Below are 17,428 nucleotides of genomic sequence, written 5' to 3'. Positions count from 1 at the left end.
TTTTGGAAATTCATAATTTTGGAAATATAAATAAATGCCCACATCCCCACCAATTGGTTGGGGAAGACATACATTTCCAAAATTGTCGGGTTCACCAATCATAAATAGAAACAATTAAATTAAATTAAAAAACGGAAGAGAAACAGTAATAATACAGCTAGATTTGGCATGTGTACAATACATACTGTTCTGCAAGCTGTATTATATTCAACCAAAAAGATTTTCTGGCTTCCACAGTTGGCCTTAAGTTCTGCAGTAATATGTTCAAGGTGGACAAGGCTGTGGATCCAGAATGATTTCATGCATGGCTAATGGTTTGTGGTAGAGGTTTGAGAGATAGACAAAATAATAGTGGCGAAAGTGGACTGCCCTGTCTCGTTCCACGTTGCAGTGGAAATGTGGAAGAGATTATGTCACCCGCTGGGACGCTTGCAAAAGTAGACTGATATTTTGCCTTGATCATTGAAAGAACAATTATGCCCCAAATCCCAAACATTGTAATACTGCCCACGTATTTTGCCACTCCACCCTATCGAAGGCTTTTTCTGCATTGAGTGAAAATACTGCACAAGGATTTGGGCGAGTGTCTGCAACATTTATTATATGCAGCAGCCTTCGCATGTTATCAGAAGCAAGGCATCCCTTGATGAAGCCTGTTTGGTCTTCATTGATTAGAGTATGAATAGCACATAGAGCTAACCCTAACCCTAACCTCAGCAAAAGTGTACCCAAAGAGTCCAAAAGTCCTAAATATAGCTAAAGGGGAAGGCCGTCTAAGCCAGGCGATTTGCCTTTGTCTAGCTATTTTAGAGCTCTGTGCAGCTCATCAAGTTCTAGTTCGACATCCAAACAATCTTGGTCGGTCTTCGAGCTAGAGGGTGATTCTCATTTATCCAAATAATTTGAGATAATCATTGAACTCAATCTCAGATTTGTAAAAAACTGTAAAATCGTTTTCAAAGTGTCACTGATGGTCTGAAGAGTTGTACTACTGTCATCAGCTGTTTATTGCTGTGATATGTACCTTAGTCACACAATCTTTACGCATTGGTGCCAGCAGATGACTAGGGCGATCTGATTCAAAGTAGTACTTCTCTCTGGTTCCATTCAGGGTCAATTCTGCCTTTGATATGGCTGTTTGTGTTGTATTGTTCTTTCAGAGATGTAAGCCATGCAGCCTTATGATCTGAGAAGTTATGCTTTGGTACATTTTGTAGTGATTCGGTTTTTACTTCCTGATTTTTGATCTGGTAAGCCTTTGTTTTAGCTAGGTTTGAAGAAAATGAAACACAAAAACCCAGGATGAAACATTTTGTTGTCTCCAATAGCAATAACTTAAGGCATCCACTTGCATTAGTATCTTGGAAATCTAGTAGCGGGTGATTGAACAAGCTAAGGAATTCTTAATTAGTTAATAGGGATGTGTTCAGCCGCCTTCTGGGGGCCCTTGACTTTGAATTGGGAATTTCAATGTTGCATAATAATGTTAAGTGATCAGATAATAGAATCGGCCATAAAGTTATGGATCAATTCCCTGGAAATAAGCCTTGGCTAACAAAAATTGAATATCTTGGAAAATGTCTGGAGTAAAACGTTCAATCTCTACTGGTGATATTCTCTACACGCCAAATGTCAGAAAGATTAAGGTATTTGATAAGTGCATTCAAGAAGTTGGAAGAAAGACTAGCCGTTGCATCCGGATTTGATTTATCCAGCCAACCCAGTGGACTGAAGCAAATATATATCCATCCATCATACATCTAGATGGACACTACCTCTTGTGACGTCACTGCAACACCGGAAAAGGCAGATTTTAGAAGGGCTTGTAATGGCTTATCACACCTGGTGTGTATATCACCTCTTTTCAGTCCACTACCGAGCGCCTGTCTTCTTAGATTTAGTCTACTTGAAATGGGTCTATTTACCAGCTGCAGCTACTTCCTCAAGTTCAGTGCTCATCCCTTTTACTGCTTCATTTGTCTTTCGTATGTCTCTCCTTATATTACATAGTGCAGGAGCCAGAAACCTTAAGGAACAAAAGTGATCCATCCTTCTAGGGATTGGTATGAGTAGATGGAAAAGTGAAGTAAGTTAATCGACAGACATTTAGGTAAGGCAAAAATACACTAGTCCAGCATTAGTGTGAAAGCACCCTTTAAAAAAACAAGGCTGTTTTAATTTGCCACCACAAACAGTTAGACAAGAGAAATGTCAAACCCATGGCGACAAAGTCAAGTTGCGTGTGTGGGTCATTAATCCACAGTCCCAAAATGAACTTATATTGGAGGTGCTGTTCGTTGGTCATTCTGAAGTAATGCCCAAGAAAAAAATAGGTTCACCTTAGGGCATTGTGCATTTAGTTATAAGTTGGATCAGCACATCCTGGTGGATCCTCAGGTATTTCTAGTCACCACACAATACTTTAAATAATGCTTCACAATATGAATAATAGGGGTCCTCTACCTCAGCCGACATATTGACTATCATTTGTTAAAAAAGTCAGTATTTATCCAGACATTTTGACTGAATAAATCCTGTTCACTGACAGCCCTATTAACGCAATTTTTGATCAGAAGTGATGGCCACGGTAACAGATGAGACAGTGAGTGATGATCCCTTTACAGTCTGGGGGTCATTTGTACCCCAGTCAGGTCCTCCACAACAGCTCCGTCAATCAGTTGCCTTCCACCAAAGATGCCTGGTCTGGTAACCGGCCTGGTCTGGTAACATCCTGCACAACTTATGCATTTGTGCTTGATTTTTAAAGGGTTAGCCAATATTTGTAATAAAAAAACATCCTGTTTACAAAATGGACGTTATTGAGCTATGTATAAACCATAATGGTAACAGCAACATTAAGAAAAATAGGTCAGGGCACATACAGACCCCAAACCTGAATGACCTCAAATCCCAGCTTTAGCAACACAGCAAAGGATTAAAATCAGAAAGAAAATCTCCTTTACAATAACCTTAAAAGAACCTCCGGGCCTTTGGTGTTTCAGATAAGCTTGTGACGATGTGTGATGTTATCCTTTTGTCCCCGGCATTACAATGCTGAGCCTGTTTCATATCTTCCTCTACATCGCCTACCTCCCTGCCGAGAACACATTGAGAAGGTCCTCATAAATACTACTAGAATAAGGGCAAATACGGTAGTTAACCATGAGAAACACTCACCTGTACTGGACTTCACTCTTGTTTACTCATCATACAGTTTTTTCACCACTCAGTGTCTCATCTGTGACTGTGGCCATCACTTCTGATCCAAATGAACACATAAGAAACATTCACCCATTTAAAAACAAGACATCACAACCGTGCTTGGCATTTCAGTTTTAGGGCAGCATTTTATCCAATAACCATATGACTCCTTGAACGGCCATCAATGTAAAATGTTTTTACGCTAATAAGCACACTGAAAACCTTTTATTCCTCAAGCCTAGTAGAGACTTCTGACTTCAAAGTGTCACCACGTTTTGAGATCTGTTTGGAAGCAGTGACAATGGGACCGTCTACATTTGTCCATTTCAAGTCGGGATAGTTATACTGTCTATACTGCTGCCGCATGCTCCATCATTCTAGCTGTTGATACTTTCTGATTTAGAAAATGGTGTACAAAACAAATCCCTTGCTTTTTTAACTTTTAGCATTCTTCACAACTCATATATTTAGAATATATGTTAAAACCACCAACTAGCAGTATTAAAGGTAACAGTATATAAATGATACTTAGCCGACAGGTGCTGGGTTGGAGCGAGTACTTGGTGTAGAAATGGCAAATATTTTCTCAGCCTTTTGAAATTTGCACAGTTGCAAATTTCGTTACGCAACGAAAAGCTTGTCTTGAGGTACAGAGCAAGTATCAAAGACGTTTTTAGGGAAATGCGAAAGAAAATTAGGCCTTGAGTGTCAGTATGTTTTATGGAATGGTCTGCCTGAAGTAGACCAGGATCTAGGTAAAATAGCACATGATGATAGAAATGATGGTGAGGTTGCAAATGCCAATCCTGAGCGTACTGCCAGATGCCCTCCCTGACTCAACATCCATATACCAATTGTGCACTTTCGGATGCGTTAATCCTGCAGACATTTTATCATTAACAAACTAAAATCGTCATATTGCACACCCCTAACTGTACTCCATGCATACACAGCCATAGAGGTTTACAAACTGCATAACTTCCAGTCTCGGCAGCAAACATTTGAACTTCCCACTGGAAAGCCAATAAGAACCAAGCCATCAATAAGGAAATAACCAGCACCTCACCTTGAGTCAAACAATTGAAGATCTTGTAGTCCTTCAATCATCTTCTGGTTTCAAGACACATCCAACAGACTTACCTTGAGGTGATCTGATAGTTTGTGGCTATTGTTTTTTGCACAATTCATTTCATTGTGACTATACATTGCAAGGTCCTACATGTACAAAGTAAACATTTAACAATACAAATAAGTACCATTGTACCATGTTGTCCAACAACAAATCTGAACCTAAAACTCTTACCTAAACTATGAACTCCTTCAATGCAAAATACTGACAAATTAGATCATTTGCGGTATAAACTATACAAACCAAAAATTATAATTTACAAGTCACCGAGTGCCAACCATAATCCTGCAACGTTACCCTAAAGTAGCAAATCGATGGCATCAAGACCAAGAGTATATCATCAGGTGAAGAGACAGAAATGTTCAAGGTAGGCATATTTTAGAGTTCCAGAAGTCGTACCAAACGATCTTCCTGATTTAAAGATTGAATATGCCCCCTTGCATTTCAAATCCTTTTGTCCACTTTTTCACTAATCTCCAAAACATTGCATCTACTTTTCCATAAGTGTTGTCTGACTGATGAGGTGTGTGGTTTGAGGGTGACAAGAGGTGCACAGTAGGCTACAGTGATGACTTTGATCTACAGTTATGTAGATGAGCCCTCTCAGAAGTAAAAAGTCTTCAAGAGGCCATCATAACATCAATTACATTAACTGAATTTTTCTTCCATACTGACAGGGATTCCCCAAGGAGAAACAGCAAGGACAAGATGTGAGAAATCTTCCTCTGTGACTAGAATACAACTGAGGTCTTACACCAGAGAACACGTTTCAATTCCCATCTACATATCTCTTGATGTCCCAGTGAGGGTTTCCTTACCTCCTTAAGTGAAATACAGCACATCTTCAGTTTCAAGAGGAAAACCGTATGGATGTTTCCCACATTGTTTCAGATTCTTCTATTCTATACTTGAATCTCATTGGAATTCACCAGCCATCTAGCGTGACAGAGTTCTGAACCTCATTTTCCTTGGCCAGGACATCAAGGTTCTTGTAACGAGTACCCATTGCCAGGCCAAACCCAGTCCACAAATAAAGTACGCTATACCAGGTTTAACCCTGGTCACAGGTTTAACCGGGTGCCAGGTCGAACCCAGTCACAAATATAGTACCTTGTCACAAATGTAGTAGCCTTCGTAAGGCCCCATCCCAGCCCCTCTCACATGGTGCACCCTATGCCAGGTTCAACGGGGGCCACATGCAGTGTCCTATTCCAAATCCGAGACCTTGACACACAGTACCCAATGCCAGTTCAAACCCTGGCCACGCATAAATCACCACCTGCTCACTGAGCAGCTTTGAGTTACAGAACTTTTAAAATAAATGAAGTCTTAATTGTACTTTTAATTAAGTTGTGAGATACATAATGTACTTGGTGAAGTTTGGGAATAAATAAGTTAGAGTTTACACAATATTAAAAACACCTAATTAAATAATCTAAATCTAATAATTAAATCCCCTGCGATAACGCTGATTTAACCTGATGCTTAAAGTGGGACCATCAAGAACCATCTACAACCTAGATTTAGAGAAATTAAAAAATTCATAAACGAACATCCAAGTTGTCAAGATTGACTCAACGTCCCTGAAGTGACCTCCTAGCAGTCCAGCGGTTTCCTGACTGAGAAGCCTTCACAGAAAAACTTTTGGGTACTCCACCCCCAAGACGCAAGCCCTGCTCAAGTATAGGACTCTTGGACGATCTGAAGACCGATCCCATCAGAAAGATCCCAATTCAATTCAATTTTAACTGAATTTATGCAGATATCCAGCCGGGGATGCAGAGAAACCCTCGCTATACATGGAGGACAACGTTGAAATGTGTACGGTTCTCTGGTGCAAGATCAAGGTTTTGATGTAGTCGATGAATTAGGAGCATCTTGCCCCTGGTGTTTTCCGCTTTGAGAATCCCTGTCACTATCTTGAAGGACATTCATGCAGCTGATGTCACAAGGGCTTATTCAACACTTGGTTCCCCCCCAGGGGGAATGTCAAAAGAAGTGTAGACTGCAGACACCACTGTATTCTAAAATGAATATCAGGTCACTCAGATGATCACACGTCGGTCACACTCAGATGATCATTCGTAAGGCCATACTCATGTGATATAGATGTAGATATAAGTAATGTATCGTGAAATCAGACTGACGAAATTTAGGGCCACATCCCTGGAGTTTGTTTTGGTTGAACCCACAGAAATCCAACATATTTACACCTTACACCAGAACCTATACTTGCAACACTTCAAACAAAACAAGTGTTGTTTTGAGCGTTTCCCATGCTCAAAACAAAACCCTTAATATTCAAATCCACCTGCACCTACAGGTTGAATCAACCAACCAGGAAGACGTCAAACATGAACACGCTAAAAGCCTAAAAACGTATTGACTTAGTAAAGTAATTCATTGACTTACTTTCTTATTCATATTTAAATTGTGTGACTCATAAAAACGGCAGGTTCTTCTTCATAGTTGACCTGTGAAAAAATGGAAGGAGATTAGTTTCAGAGCTCAAATAAGTGCTTTATTCGATTATGTGCAGCAATTACCTCATCTACCGTTAACTCATAATATTCAATCTCCCCAATCTTTGGAATGCATCTACACCTATATTTTTGGAGCAGAAATTTACAGTTGATTGGACTCATTCAACTAGATTATAATAATAGTCTATATAAACGAGCCAGACAACATGAACTATTTTGAAACTAAAAATTTCACTTGATTGCTAAGAAACAGCTTTGAACTTTATGGTATAGGTGGACTGCGTGTTGAAATAAAATGAAACTAATGACAGATTAGCTGTGACAATATACTAGTTTAAAATTGGTGACGTCAAATAGCAGCGCGAACCAACGCAATCAATTCGTAGTAGTGGTCAGAAAATTACATTTTAGAAGTAGGCCTAGGCCTAACTCACAGTAGGTCCGGAGAAGTTGGTTCGCTTCGCTTCGAAATGTCTTCGTAACCTGTGAAACAGAGGGACTGAACTGATCCAAGGGATGCCCTTGTTGCAACAGGTGAGCTGAACCAAGGGAAGGTGATGGTGAATTTATTATTCTAACTAAATCCAGGGGCGGCACCTCTGTTTGCCTTGTTAACAAGACGAGCTAGCCTACTTTGAGTGTATTTTTCTCGAAACATCTTGGCCATCCGTCAAGTGCATGACATGCGAGATTTTTTCTTTGCCTGCCCGCCTTTAACTGTGAACAGCTTTCAGACGGCTGGTTTCAGACTCCTTTCTCACCAATTTGGGCATCTCTTCCCTGATTGGCTCGAGTAATCGATCCTGCCATCACTTGTCAATCACACAGGTTAGTGAACGCAACCCCTCATTTGGGAAGCAACGGAGTGAGTGAGTTTTCTGGAGTTTATTTACAAAGTATTGCTATTTTTTACTCAGAAATCCTATCTAAATCCACTTTTTATGGCAGGTTGAGGTAAGGGTATCAAGCTTAAGGATCAACAGGTATATCAAATACCTTGGCTGGGACTTCACCATGGACCTATAAAGAAAGGACGTCACCCCAACAATTGAGAATATCCTTCCTGCGCGCTCACTATACAAATGTAGTTAGCGTGTTTGACATAACATGCTATATTCTAGTCGGCTACAAAAATATTATACATAAATAGTAAAGAACAGATTTTGATACTCGTGTAATTATTCATACAAAGTAAATTCATGACATTACACATTGCATGGTATTTTTTTAATTTTCAAATGACTTGATGTTTAGTAACATTAATTTCTCCACATGATTGAAACCAGGTACAAGCAACTATTGCCCGTGATATCTCTTCAGTTTTTTCTATGTACATTTAGTATACATAATTACTGCAGATCTATGTAATATCTAATTCTTTCACTTATTATGCAGACCCTATATCCTTTGGATTGGTGCGCAAACAAGATAAAGGTTTTAACCTTTTACAATAACAATAGCTCCTGCAAGATTTGTTCACATTATGCCATGATTTTACTGAAAAAAAGGGGGGGGGGAGCGCAACAATATTGGAAATCAATAAAAAGCGACGACTCTCCTTCGATCAAAATACCAACAAGTTCAGCACAAAATGAATACAGAGAGCATGTGAAGCATAAAAATACTATGTACAATAATAATATTATAAAAAAAAAAGATCACTCTACTCATAAGAGTTCATCGCTGAATGAAGGGCTAAAGAAAGGCTTGCTTGTCACAGTCGTGTGTGTGTGTGTGTGTGTGTGTGTGTGTGTGTGTGTGTGTGTGTGTGTGTGTGTGTGTGTGTCTGTGAGTCTGTGTGTGTGTGTGTGTGTGTGTGTGTGTTCTCTCCGCCCTCACGGCCGCCCATGGTGAAGGAGTGACCAGCTACGCTAAGGTCACACCGTTCCAGAAGAAGCAGGAACGGGGCCTGGGCCGGGCCGCTGGGAGGGAGGGGGGGGTGCAAAGCATTGGAGAGAGGGAGAGAGGGGAGGGGGGGTGCCGGCCCCGTCCACTGAGAACCAGTTTCACTGGTGGCAGTGCATCAGACCCCAGATGCATTCTGGCTGTTGTAGTCCGTGGACTCCATCTTGAGGATGTAGGGGATGATACTGTCGATCTGCACGTTGCCGATGAGGCCGGCGAAGAAGAGCTCCTCCGTTACGGCAGCGCTCATCAGCCTCAGGGCCGGCAGCCGCATCAACAGCTTGGATAACCTGAGGAGGGACAGCACCAAGCCTCATTAGGGTGTCTGGGCGCTGCACTCACTCGGGAGCGCGTGGTTTTATCCCCTCGACTCGCGGCGAGGGATCCTTTCCGATGCACAGAGGTTATACAGACTGCCGCCATTTGGGTTCTAACCAAGAACCCTTGAGGCGACGGAGTCAAACACCCGGGGTTGGGTGTACGGGTGCAGGTGGGGGGAGCCTACTAACCGGTAGGTGTCTTCGGGGTAACACCTAGTAACATAGTCCTGCAGCTCCATGTAGGCCTTCTCCTGGAAGCGTTCGATCTGCAGGATGTTGTCGATGCCCGGGTGATCTGGTGCGGCACAGCGAACGAGGTGTCAGTCAGTCAGTCGGACACAGACGCAGACACCGAGACAGACACACAGTGCTCACCAGGACTGAAGAGGACAATGGCTTTGAGGTAGGCATACTCGTAGGCATCTGGAGAAAGCTTAGACATGCCGTTGCAGAACTCCTGCATCCTCCAGATGTGCTCCATCACCAGCTTTACCCTTTCTGGGGAGAGTTTCTCTGCAGGAGACAACACACGCAACGGGGTGGTGGGGGGTGGTAAGTGTGTGCCATGGCAGGGCCTTTAGTATTTCACCCAATTGGACACAGAGGAAGAAAGGCGATGCGTTGGTTATATAACTGGGCCCGCTTACCTTCCTGCAAGCTCGCCTGTAGGTGGTTGATGATCGCTCCGAGAATGGTGCCAACATTCATAGTGTTGGAGCACTGCGCTAGGCCCAGGGCAAACAGCTCGTTCCAGCAAGCTTTCATCAGGTTAATGTCATTATCGTGACCACTGGAAGAGTCAAAGAGGCAAAAGGGGACGGATGATAGATTACAGTACAGCAAAACATTGCTTTGTGCATCATTGACCGCCATTAGCGGTCTTGTGTGCGGGGAGTATAAAACCCGAGCCGAGAGCTGAGGGGAACACTTACGCTAAGGCTTGGAAGGCAGGAATGGAGCGGGCCCAGTGCATGGAGAGGAACAGCAGTCGTGAGGCAGACTCACAGATGTAGTTCACGTTCAGGTACTCTGGCACAGGCAAAGGCATCATGAGCTGAAACGATAGGATTGTGTCAATACACGAGAGGGTCCATACACGAGTCCTGTAAAGCCATAATCTGATTTCAGAGGCATCTGTTCGTGTTCATCTGTAGCCTGGTTAAAAATCGCGTTTGAGTCGTTCGGTCGCTTGACTGGGAAAATGCGTCCATCGAGTGTGCCCGTTGCAGTGAGCGTGTTTTAACCTTGAAGGGGACGTGGCCGTCGGACAGAAGGGGTCCTTCCAGCTCCACCACCGGACCCGTCTGGTCCCCCGACATGAGCTGCATGGTGGCCTCCAGGGACTGACCCGCCGAGCCGTCGGACGGCGTGAGGGCTTTGGCCAGGGTGTCAAACGCTCTGGTGGGGACACGCGACAAGACGGTCAGTACGTGCGGGGGCACCATGGGAGGACGGGCCTTCAGCTGTGCTGCCCCTGCTCTCTGGAACATTCCCCCCCTCTCCGCTAGAGGGGCCAAGTCCATTTATTCTCAAAACTCACATTTATTTTTATTTTTTTTGTTGTGAGGCGCATTGGGTCCTAGAAATCCGCTACACAAGACTGATCATTATTATTATTATTATTATTATTATTATTATTATTATTATTATTATTATGTATACACGGATCGATGACCCGTAAAAAATGTATGCAGAGGGAATATTCGGAATTTCAAATGCTGAACCGAAGGGCACAGTGCCTTACATATTTAACAATCCATGCCGTGTGGGTGTGTGACCCACATACTACGGATGTCAATACCAACATTTCGGAAGTAAACAAGATAGTAGAGCAGTTAGGGTGTTTGACTTGTAGGCCTAACTTGTATAATCAGTATAAGATGTTTCGGATGACTAACAAATTGTATGGAAATCAGTAATATGTGGCAAAAAAGGATCAGAAAACAAATGGTGGAAGAAGCAGAGTGCTCGCAGATTCTTTCTGACTGTCCATTTATGCCTTACTGTAAGCCAATCTAATAAGACACAAAAGAGACTAAGCAGATCCCACATTACCCATCAGAGGAAACTCTATTAAAGGGTTTTGTGTGTGGGCGTAAAAAAAGACCCACAGTATCTCCCCAATGGTTGGCCCATCTGTATCACAGTCAAGGACTTTTATTTTGAAACTGCCATCTTTCAATCTCTGAGCCCGCCCACCTGTCTCTCATCGAGCGCCCCCAAGCGGCGCCGCCTTACCGGGTGATTTCACTGGCGGTCTGCTCGTCTCCCTGCATGTCGGTCATGGAGCTGTCTCCGTTGCTCAGGTTGTCCACGCCCATGAGGTCGCTGCTGCCGTCGTGACCCTCGTGGGCCTTGTTGAGGTGGGCCAGGGACGTCACCACGTTGGCCAGCGTGCTCAGGTCGCCCTGACACGGGTCATCCTGGGGAGGGGAGAACCGCTTTAGTGTCCAGCACTCCTACATGAGATGGGGTTCTAACCCGCCGGGAGGGTGCCGGAAGGTGAAGTGGTTTCAATCAAACGTTGGGTCAGACTGAGAAAAACAACATTCCTAATCTGCCACTGTTATCCAGCGAGTGGGAGGGATGGAACTTTCAAGTGTAATTTGGATTAAATCATTAACACTGTCAACTGTACACATTGTGAAGGGTATACATGTTATCAAGAGGACAGTAAAAATAAAAAATAAAAATAAAGCAATAAAATCGATCAGGAGGTAACAGGAATCCAAAACATTGAACATGGTTCTTGCAATTTGGGAGGGGTATGGTAACCATGTCTTGACTAGCACTTAAAAAATAAGTCAAATTAGATCTAACATAAGCAGGGCAATTGTATGATAACGCAGGGGCCCAGGTCTATCTATCTTCCAAGTGCATTAGCAGTTGGGGGAGGAATCCCTCTGTAATTGCGTTAGACGTACCGTGTCTGGTGATACCGGGACCATCATGTTGTTCTCCAGCTTGGGGAAAGGCTGCTGGATGTTAAGCAACATATTCGACTCCAGCAGGTTGGTGGACCTACAAACAGAGTTGCCACATCAGAATCATCGTTAAATCATCACAATTTAAATCTAGGAAACATACAACATGCCAAAAAGGACAAAACAGGTTTGTATGTGTTTTGATAAATATCGCAAATAAAATGTACAAATAACTTTGCAATTCAGTCCCCCATTAATGTAACGAAGCACATTGAATCATTCCAACTGGTTTTTGCGTCAAACCTCACAATCTCTCCTTGTGATTAATTCAGCCGTCAGCCGTGTTAGGTCACTTGTTTAAAGGTCCCATATTATACCACCAGGTGCAAGTGTGATTAGCCACTACAAGCCATTTTGAAAATCTGCCTCTTCCTGTTTTTTGGTGACATCACAAGTGGGCGTGGCCACCTAGATGTATGACGGATAGATGAGCAACGTTTTCTCCAGTCCACTGGGTAGGCTGGTAGACTGATCTATCAAGCACACGTCTAGGTGGACACGCCCACTTGTGATGTCACTAGAGGCAGTTTTTCAAAACGGCTTGTAATGGTTAATCACACTCACACCTGGTGATATAATATAGAACCTTTAAATATGCATCGGGGCCGAAAGACGTCTATGGTACTACAGGTGAAACAAACATTATCTAGACACTAGTTGTCCTTAAGTGAAACTGAGTGTGGGACTGACTTGAACGATGTGTACCTGGCGGTTTCCTTATCGGTCACAAAGGTGGGCGTGGCAGCCAGGGGACTGCACAGGTTCTTGCGGATGTAGATCTTCTCTGTGGAGGCTGCACAGTTGGAAGACTTCTCTCTGGTGGACACTTCTACAGGCTTCCTCTCACATTGCACCGCTGTAGGACGGAGGGAACAGACTTAAACTTACTTAGATCACACCGAGAGGGATTCAGTTGTCTTGGAATATTTTCCCAAGGCTTATCCTCTGTTTTGGCAACCTTTTGAAATATTCAGGAGCCAGTGTTGACACAACAGGCCCTTTGGCGTTCTCACATCAACTTAATACCCTCCGTGAAGGCACAACCCAAGCTTAAAGTAGTCCAAATGTCTTCTACAATGCCCCCCCCACCATTAATGATGTAATACACCCACTGTTTGACCCATTGTCACGGAGATAAGGGCGACCTCTTCTGCTTACCGTACACAGGAACCACTGTGAGCCACAGTTGAAGCCCATGCCAACATGTGAAATTAGATTCACTTAGACTTTGGTAGTGCTGATGTCAGCTGAACTATTTTACAGTCTTGATGTACAAAGTAATGCCCCTGTATGTTGTGTACTGAGCAATGATAGAATATTCCCCTAAGGAAACAGGAAACATTCCCCTTACGAAACAGGAAACAAAACAAACACAACTTCATGTTTCTGGTTTTGCGGCCAGGCACTCTGACGTCTCACCCCCCGGATATTCTGCTATCACAGCCAGACGGCTGGAGCCGAGGCGAGGGGGTTACTTACAGTCCTGCTTCATGCCCAGGTTGATGCAGCGTTGCAGTCGACAGTACTGGCAGCGGTTCCTGTGGTGCTTGTTGATGACACACTCTCCGGATCCCCTGCACGTGTACACCAGGTTCTTCCTGATGCTACGCTTGAAGAAGCCCTTGCAGCCCTCACAGCTCACCGCTCCATAGTGGCGTCCTGGGGACGAGCATGAGAACCGTTGCACTGAGCAGCAGGAACGTATGCATAGGCCGATGAAGAGCATAAGGTCAAACACACAACGCTGACTGCTCACCTGAGGCCTTGTCCCCACACACTACACAGTACTCCACAACAGGCTTGATGAGAGACTGGTCGGTACCATCTGTCACAAACTGAGACAACAGAACACTTAAATGAGATGGTGAGGTTAGGCATCTGTGTACATAGCTGTTAGTCATAGGTCGCAAGGCTTATTACAATTAGTAATTCGCGATATAAACGATATACGATATAAACGATAAAAAATGGCCTACGATAGAGATTTTAATTCTATTGCTCTATTGCGATAATGCATGTTGATGACGCAAAATACAATGTTTAATTTTTGGTTTGGTGCAATTCCTTTTCACATTGCAATTTTCGCAACAGTGCAAGAATTCGTCAACAAACCTGCATGTGTGCAAAGAACGTTAAATCATTGGACAAAAAGGTCTGGGGCGTTGTAAAGCGTTAAAGAAAAAGGGGGGTGGGGGGGAAGCACCGGTGAAAGTAAACAATCATGGATATCCAGCGTGATATACATTGATCTGCGGACTGGTCCAACTCCTTCTCCCTCATCCTGACTCGGAATGTGTTAAATGCATCGGCATTTTTAAGTTATGTTTTCCAGCATACTTTTTACTTGCTTTTGTCGGACCGTCGGGTGGTGGCTCAACATGGAGCAAAGAGGAGACGGAATGTCTTTTGGATATCGGACCCAAATATCCAAAAGACGTTCCGTCTCCTCTTTGCTCCATGTTGAGCAACGTCTCCGAGACCACCTCTCCGGCTGGGTCAACCTCCTTTTGATGGTTAAAAATATCACGTAATCGACAAAAATCGTAACAATCAATGATCGATCATCAATTAATCATGCCCATCCCTAATTGTCAGTACAGTGTCTGTTCCTTATCTAGAAAGACACCCGTTTTTCCTGTTCTCTGGATCTTGGGTGGCATTTAATAACCAAAAACGTAAACTAAGTGTAGTGCCTTTTAGAATGGTTTGCACTAAAGGAAAGAAACCCAATACTAATTTTATTTATCTGCAACATTATGTTGTATGATTACAGTGTTTCACAATAAATGTTCTCAAAATGACGTACTATATTTCTGTTTTTTTTTTAAAATACATTTAGCAGTTTGGCTTTCCTTAGGGTCTATGTAACCTGTTCTGAAACGGTTATTTTATGATTTTATATCGTGATATATATCGTTATCGCAAGAGGCTGCAATGTATATCGCAATATGGATTTTAGGCCATATCGCCCATCTCTAATTACAATGTTGTCTTCTTATGCTCATTTATGATGTGGTGTACTTTTTCCACTTCTGACAAGGAATATGGCTCACACGGCACAGACACTTTTATCCAAAGCGACTTACAGCAGTTCATACACCCATACACACACAGACGGCAGAGTCAACCATGAAAGGCAACAGCCAGCTTGTCGGGAGCAGTTAGTGTTTGGCGTCTTGCTCAGGGACACCTCAACATTAGGAGGAGTCGGGAACTAAGTAGGAAGTTCCGGTTACAAGTCAACCGCCTCTACCTCCTGAGCTAAGCCGACCCCACGTCATGAAAAAACATTGTGAAATAAGAATATCAAAATAACTAATCAATAAAATAAAAACACACACACACAAAATACTAGCTAATGCAACAGTAGTAGAAATTCAATGTAAACATAATTGACAGTAGAGGAAAGCATAATTGTGACAGCATTATTAACATGATATGCATTATATTTTTATGAAAACATCCCGTACCTGGATTTGCTGCGAGAGATGATCGGAGGAGGCGAACAGCACCTGGTTCACCCCAGAGCCCTCGTTACCCGAGAAGATGACCCTGTTTGGGGAGCCCTCTTGCTTGGCCAGGATCACCTTACCACCCGATGAGTAGTCCGCATTGGCTAGAATATACTGCTGCTTCCCAGGGGAGGACTGCTCCAGTGCCGTGACGATCTGGATCTTCTGGCCAGTCTGCTGATCAGTCACTATCTACACAAGCATAAAGAACGAGCAGGTAGACGCTGTTATCAAAACTGATATCTTTGAAGTATGCATATGCATTGTTTTGTTTTTTTACTTGTATCCTATTAAAAACAGTACTGTTCCTCACCAAAGCTACGAAGGCTAAACGTTATACAAGACTATACATCTAATGTAATTATAATAAAAAGAATCTGCTATACGCCCTGCCCCCCCCCCCCCCCCCCCTAAATAAATGTAAACAATTGCCTGTAGTTCCTTTTTTTTTTTTTAAACATGTTGCCATCCGGTGATGCAAAGGAAATATGACCACACCTGGATTCGGTGTCCCAATGGCATTCCACTGTCTGCTGAAACTAGTTGAATCCTTTGGGTCTGCCCATCCATTCTGATGTCTTCCTTTGCACTGCTTTCACATTAAAGCCCCATGAGGCGTTAGGATCTGTGAAGTAAACATAGTTTTCTCATATGAAACCATGATCGCTGATTTAGGCGGTTGTGTTAACTTTACTACGAAACGCTGAAAAACGCTGCAATTATTATGAGCCAAGATTAGAGCCAACTGCTATGTGCATAATAACGTATGAGTTCCCACAGCCGGTCGTTATACTATCCACAAGTAAATCGCAAATCAGGGCGTTTTATTAACGCTACATTTTTTTGTATAAGGAGCCGCGGTGTTATTTACATCTAACGTTACAGTATTTTGCATGTTGACAACGTTATGTGTACGGCGGCCTGTGCTACTCCTAGCCAGTGTTAGCTCGTAGGCGCAATACGGAGGGGCTTGGTTGAAACTAAATGCGGGGAGTATGTTTAAAGGGAAAACCGGTGGGGACGGTACGGTACTCAACACGAAACACACATGCCGTGGACGGCCGGGTATTTAAAATCGATACGGAAGATAAAGGCATTTCTTTTCCTGTGGGTGAAAGGTCAACATTGAAGGGTTAAAGCGTGCTAGGGTTCAGGGCCCGCGCGGAGCTGCAGTCTACTGGCGGTACCGGAGGGCGAACAACCGGACGGGTTCTGCTGAGCCGGGTGTTGTGTAGAGACTTTAATCCAACGATTATGTCGGCTCGGCCGCCAACGGCACCCGTTTTGGTGGTAAGAGTTAAAGTAGACGATCAGCCGATGGAGTCGTTTGGGTTTGAGGCGGTTTGATGCTAAGAGGTTAGCATCACAACAACATCGACTCGGCTACGGCTAAGTAGCTTCGGTTTCCGTGCAGCCCCAAATGTTCAGAACTCCGGTCTTATTCTGAACACAATGACTATTCACGGACACGAACGCCGTTCACATGGACATAAACACTCGTATGAGGTTGACGTTGCGTTACCTTTTCGTGAAGTTCAACTTTGGTCATACGATGGGTCCCCCGGAAAGGCTAAGGAGCTAGGCGAGCTACTGCTCTGTGCTAGCTAGGTTAGCTAATGGCTGCCTCCGTGCAGACTCCTCAACATCCTACTGGTGTCTCACTCCGGGTTCGTCAGTGTCGAGAGCCGTTGCTTCAGTAATTACAAGGTACTTACTCGTTGGGAAGTTTTGTATATCATGTAATACTTCCAGTAAATTAATAATTTGAACAGTTTGTTGCAGTCGCTGGGAGGGTCAGAGTTCGTGACCTTTTTTCCATCGTATAAACCTTTGCGCATGCGCAAAGTGGCTAGCCCATGGACAATATCCCATTCTATTTGTTATCATGAATGTT

General features: G+C 43.4%; 1 protein-coding gene across 2 annotated transcripts; it reads right to left on the bottom strand.

Annotated features, from left to right (window-relative positions):
• Nucleotides 1–8,083: 8,083 nt before the first annotated feature.
• Nucleotides 8,084–17,335, bottom strand: nr2c1 (nuclear receptor subfamily 2, group C, member 1). 2 transcript variants are annotated; one of them, XM_079743209.1, is made up of 14 exons: nucleotides 17,057–17,335; nucleotides 16,033–16,159; nucleotides 15,493–15,726; nucleotides 13,779–13,857; nucleotides 13,502–13,681; nucleotides 12,713–12,878; nucleotides 11,963–12,059; nucleotides 11,277–11,461; nucleotides 10,283–10,436; nucleotides 9,971–10,092; nucleotides 9,686–9,828; nucleotides 9,414–9,551; nucleotides 9,228–9,333; nucleotides 8,084–9,008 (listed from the first exon to the last, which is right to left on the bottom strand). In XM_079743209.1, the coding sequence occupies exons 2-14, from the start codon at nucleotides 16,102–16,104 to the stop codon at nucleotides 8,837–8,839; spliced, it is 1,848 nt and encodes a 615-aa protein (XP_079599335.1). In that variant the 5' UTR covers nucleotides 16,105–16,159; nucleotides 17,057–17,335; the 3' UTR covers nucleotides 8,084–8,836. The 2 variants fall into 2 exon arrangements, with proteins under 2 accessions (XP_079599335.1, XP_079599336.1); XM_079743210.1 differs by having other exon boundaries at nucleotides 12,728–12,878.
• Nucleotides 17,336–17,428: the final 93 nt, after the last annotated feature.

Source organism: Pollachius pollachius, assembly GCF_949987615.1.
Source record: "Pollachius pollachius genome assembly, chromosome: 9".
Taxonomy (NCBI): domain Eukaryota; kingdom Metazoa; phylum Chordata; class Actinopteri; order Gadiformes; family Gadidae; genus Pollachius; species Pollachius pollachius.
The sequence above is the reverse complement of the archived record's forward strand: the minus strand, read 5'-3'. Positions and strand labels throughout refer to the sequence as shown.

Excerpts from the sequence above, each read along its gene's own strand:
- nr2c1 (XM_079743209.1), bottom strand. The coding sequence starts at position 16,104 with ATGGATGGGCAGACCCAAAGGATTCAACTAGTTTCAGCAGACAGTGGA. Across the intron at positions 13,682-13,778 it reads GTGTGGGGACAAGGCCTCAG|GACGCCACTATGGAGCGGTG; the intron begins GTGAGCAGTCAG and ends GCTCGTCCCCAG. Across the intron at positions 12,060-12,712 it reads GCCAGGTACACATCGTTCAA|GTCCACCAACCTGCTGGAGT; the intron begins GTCAGTCCCACA and ends CTCTGTTTGTAG.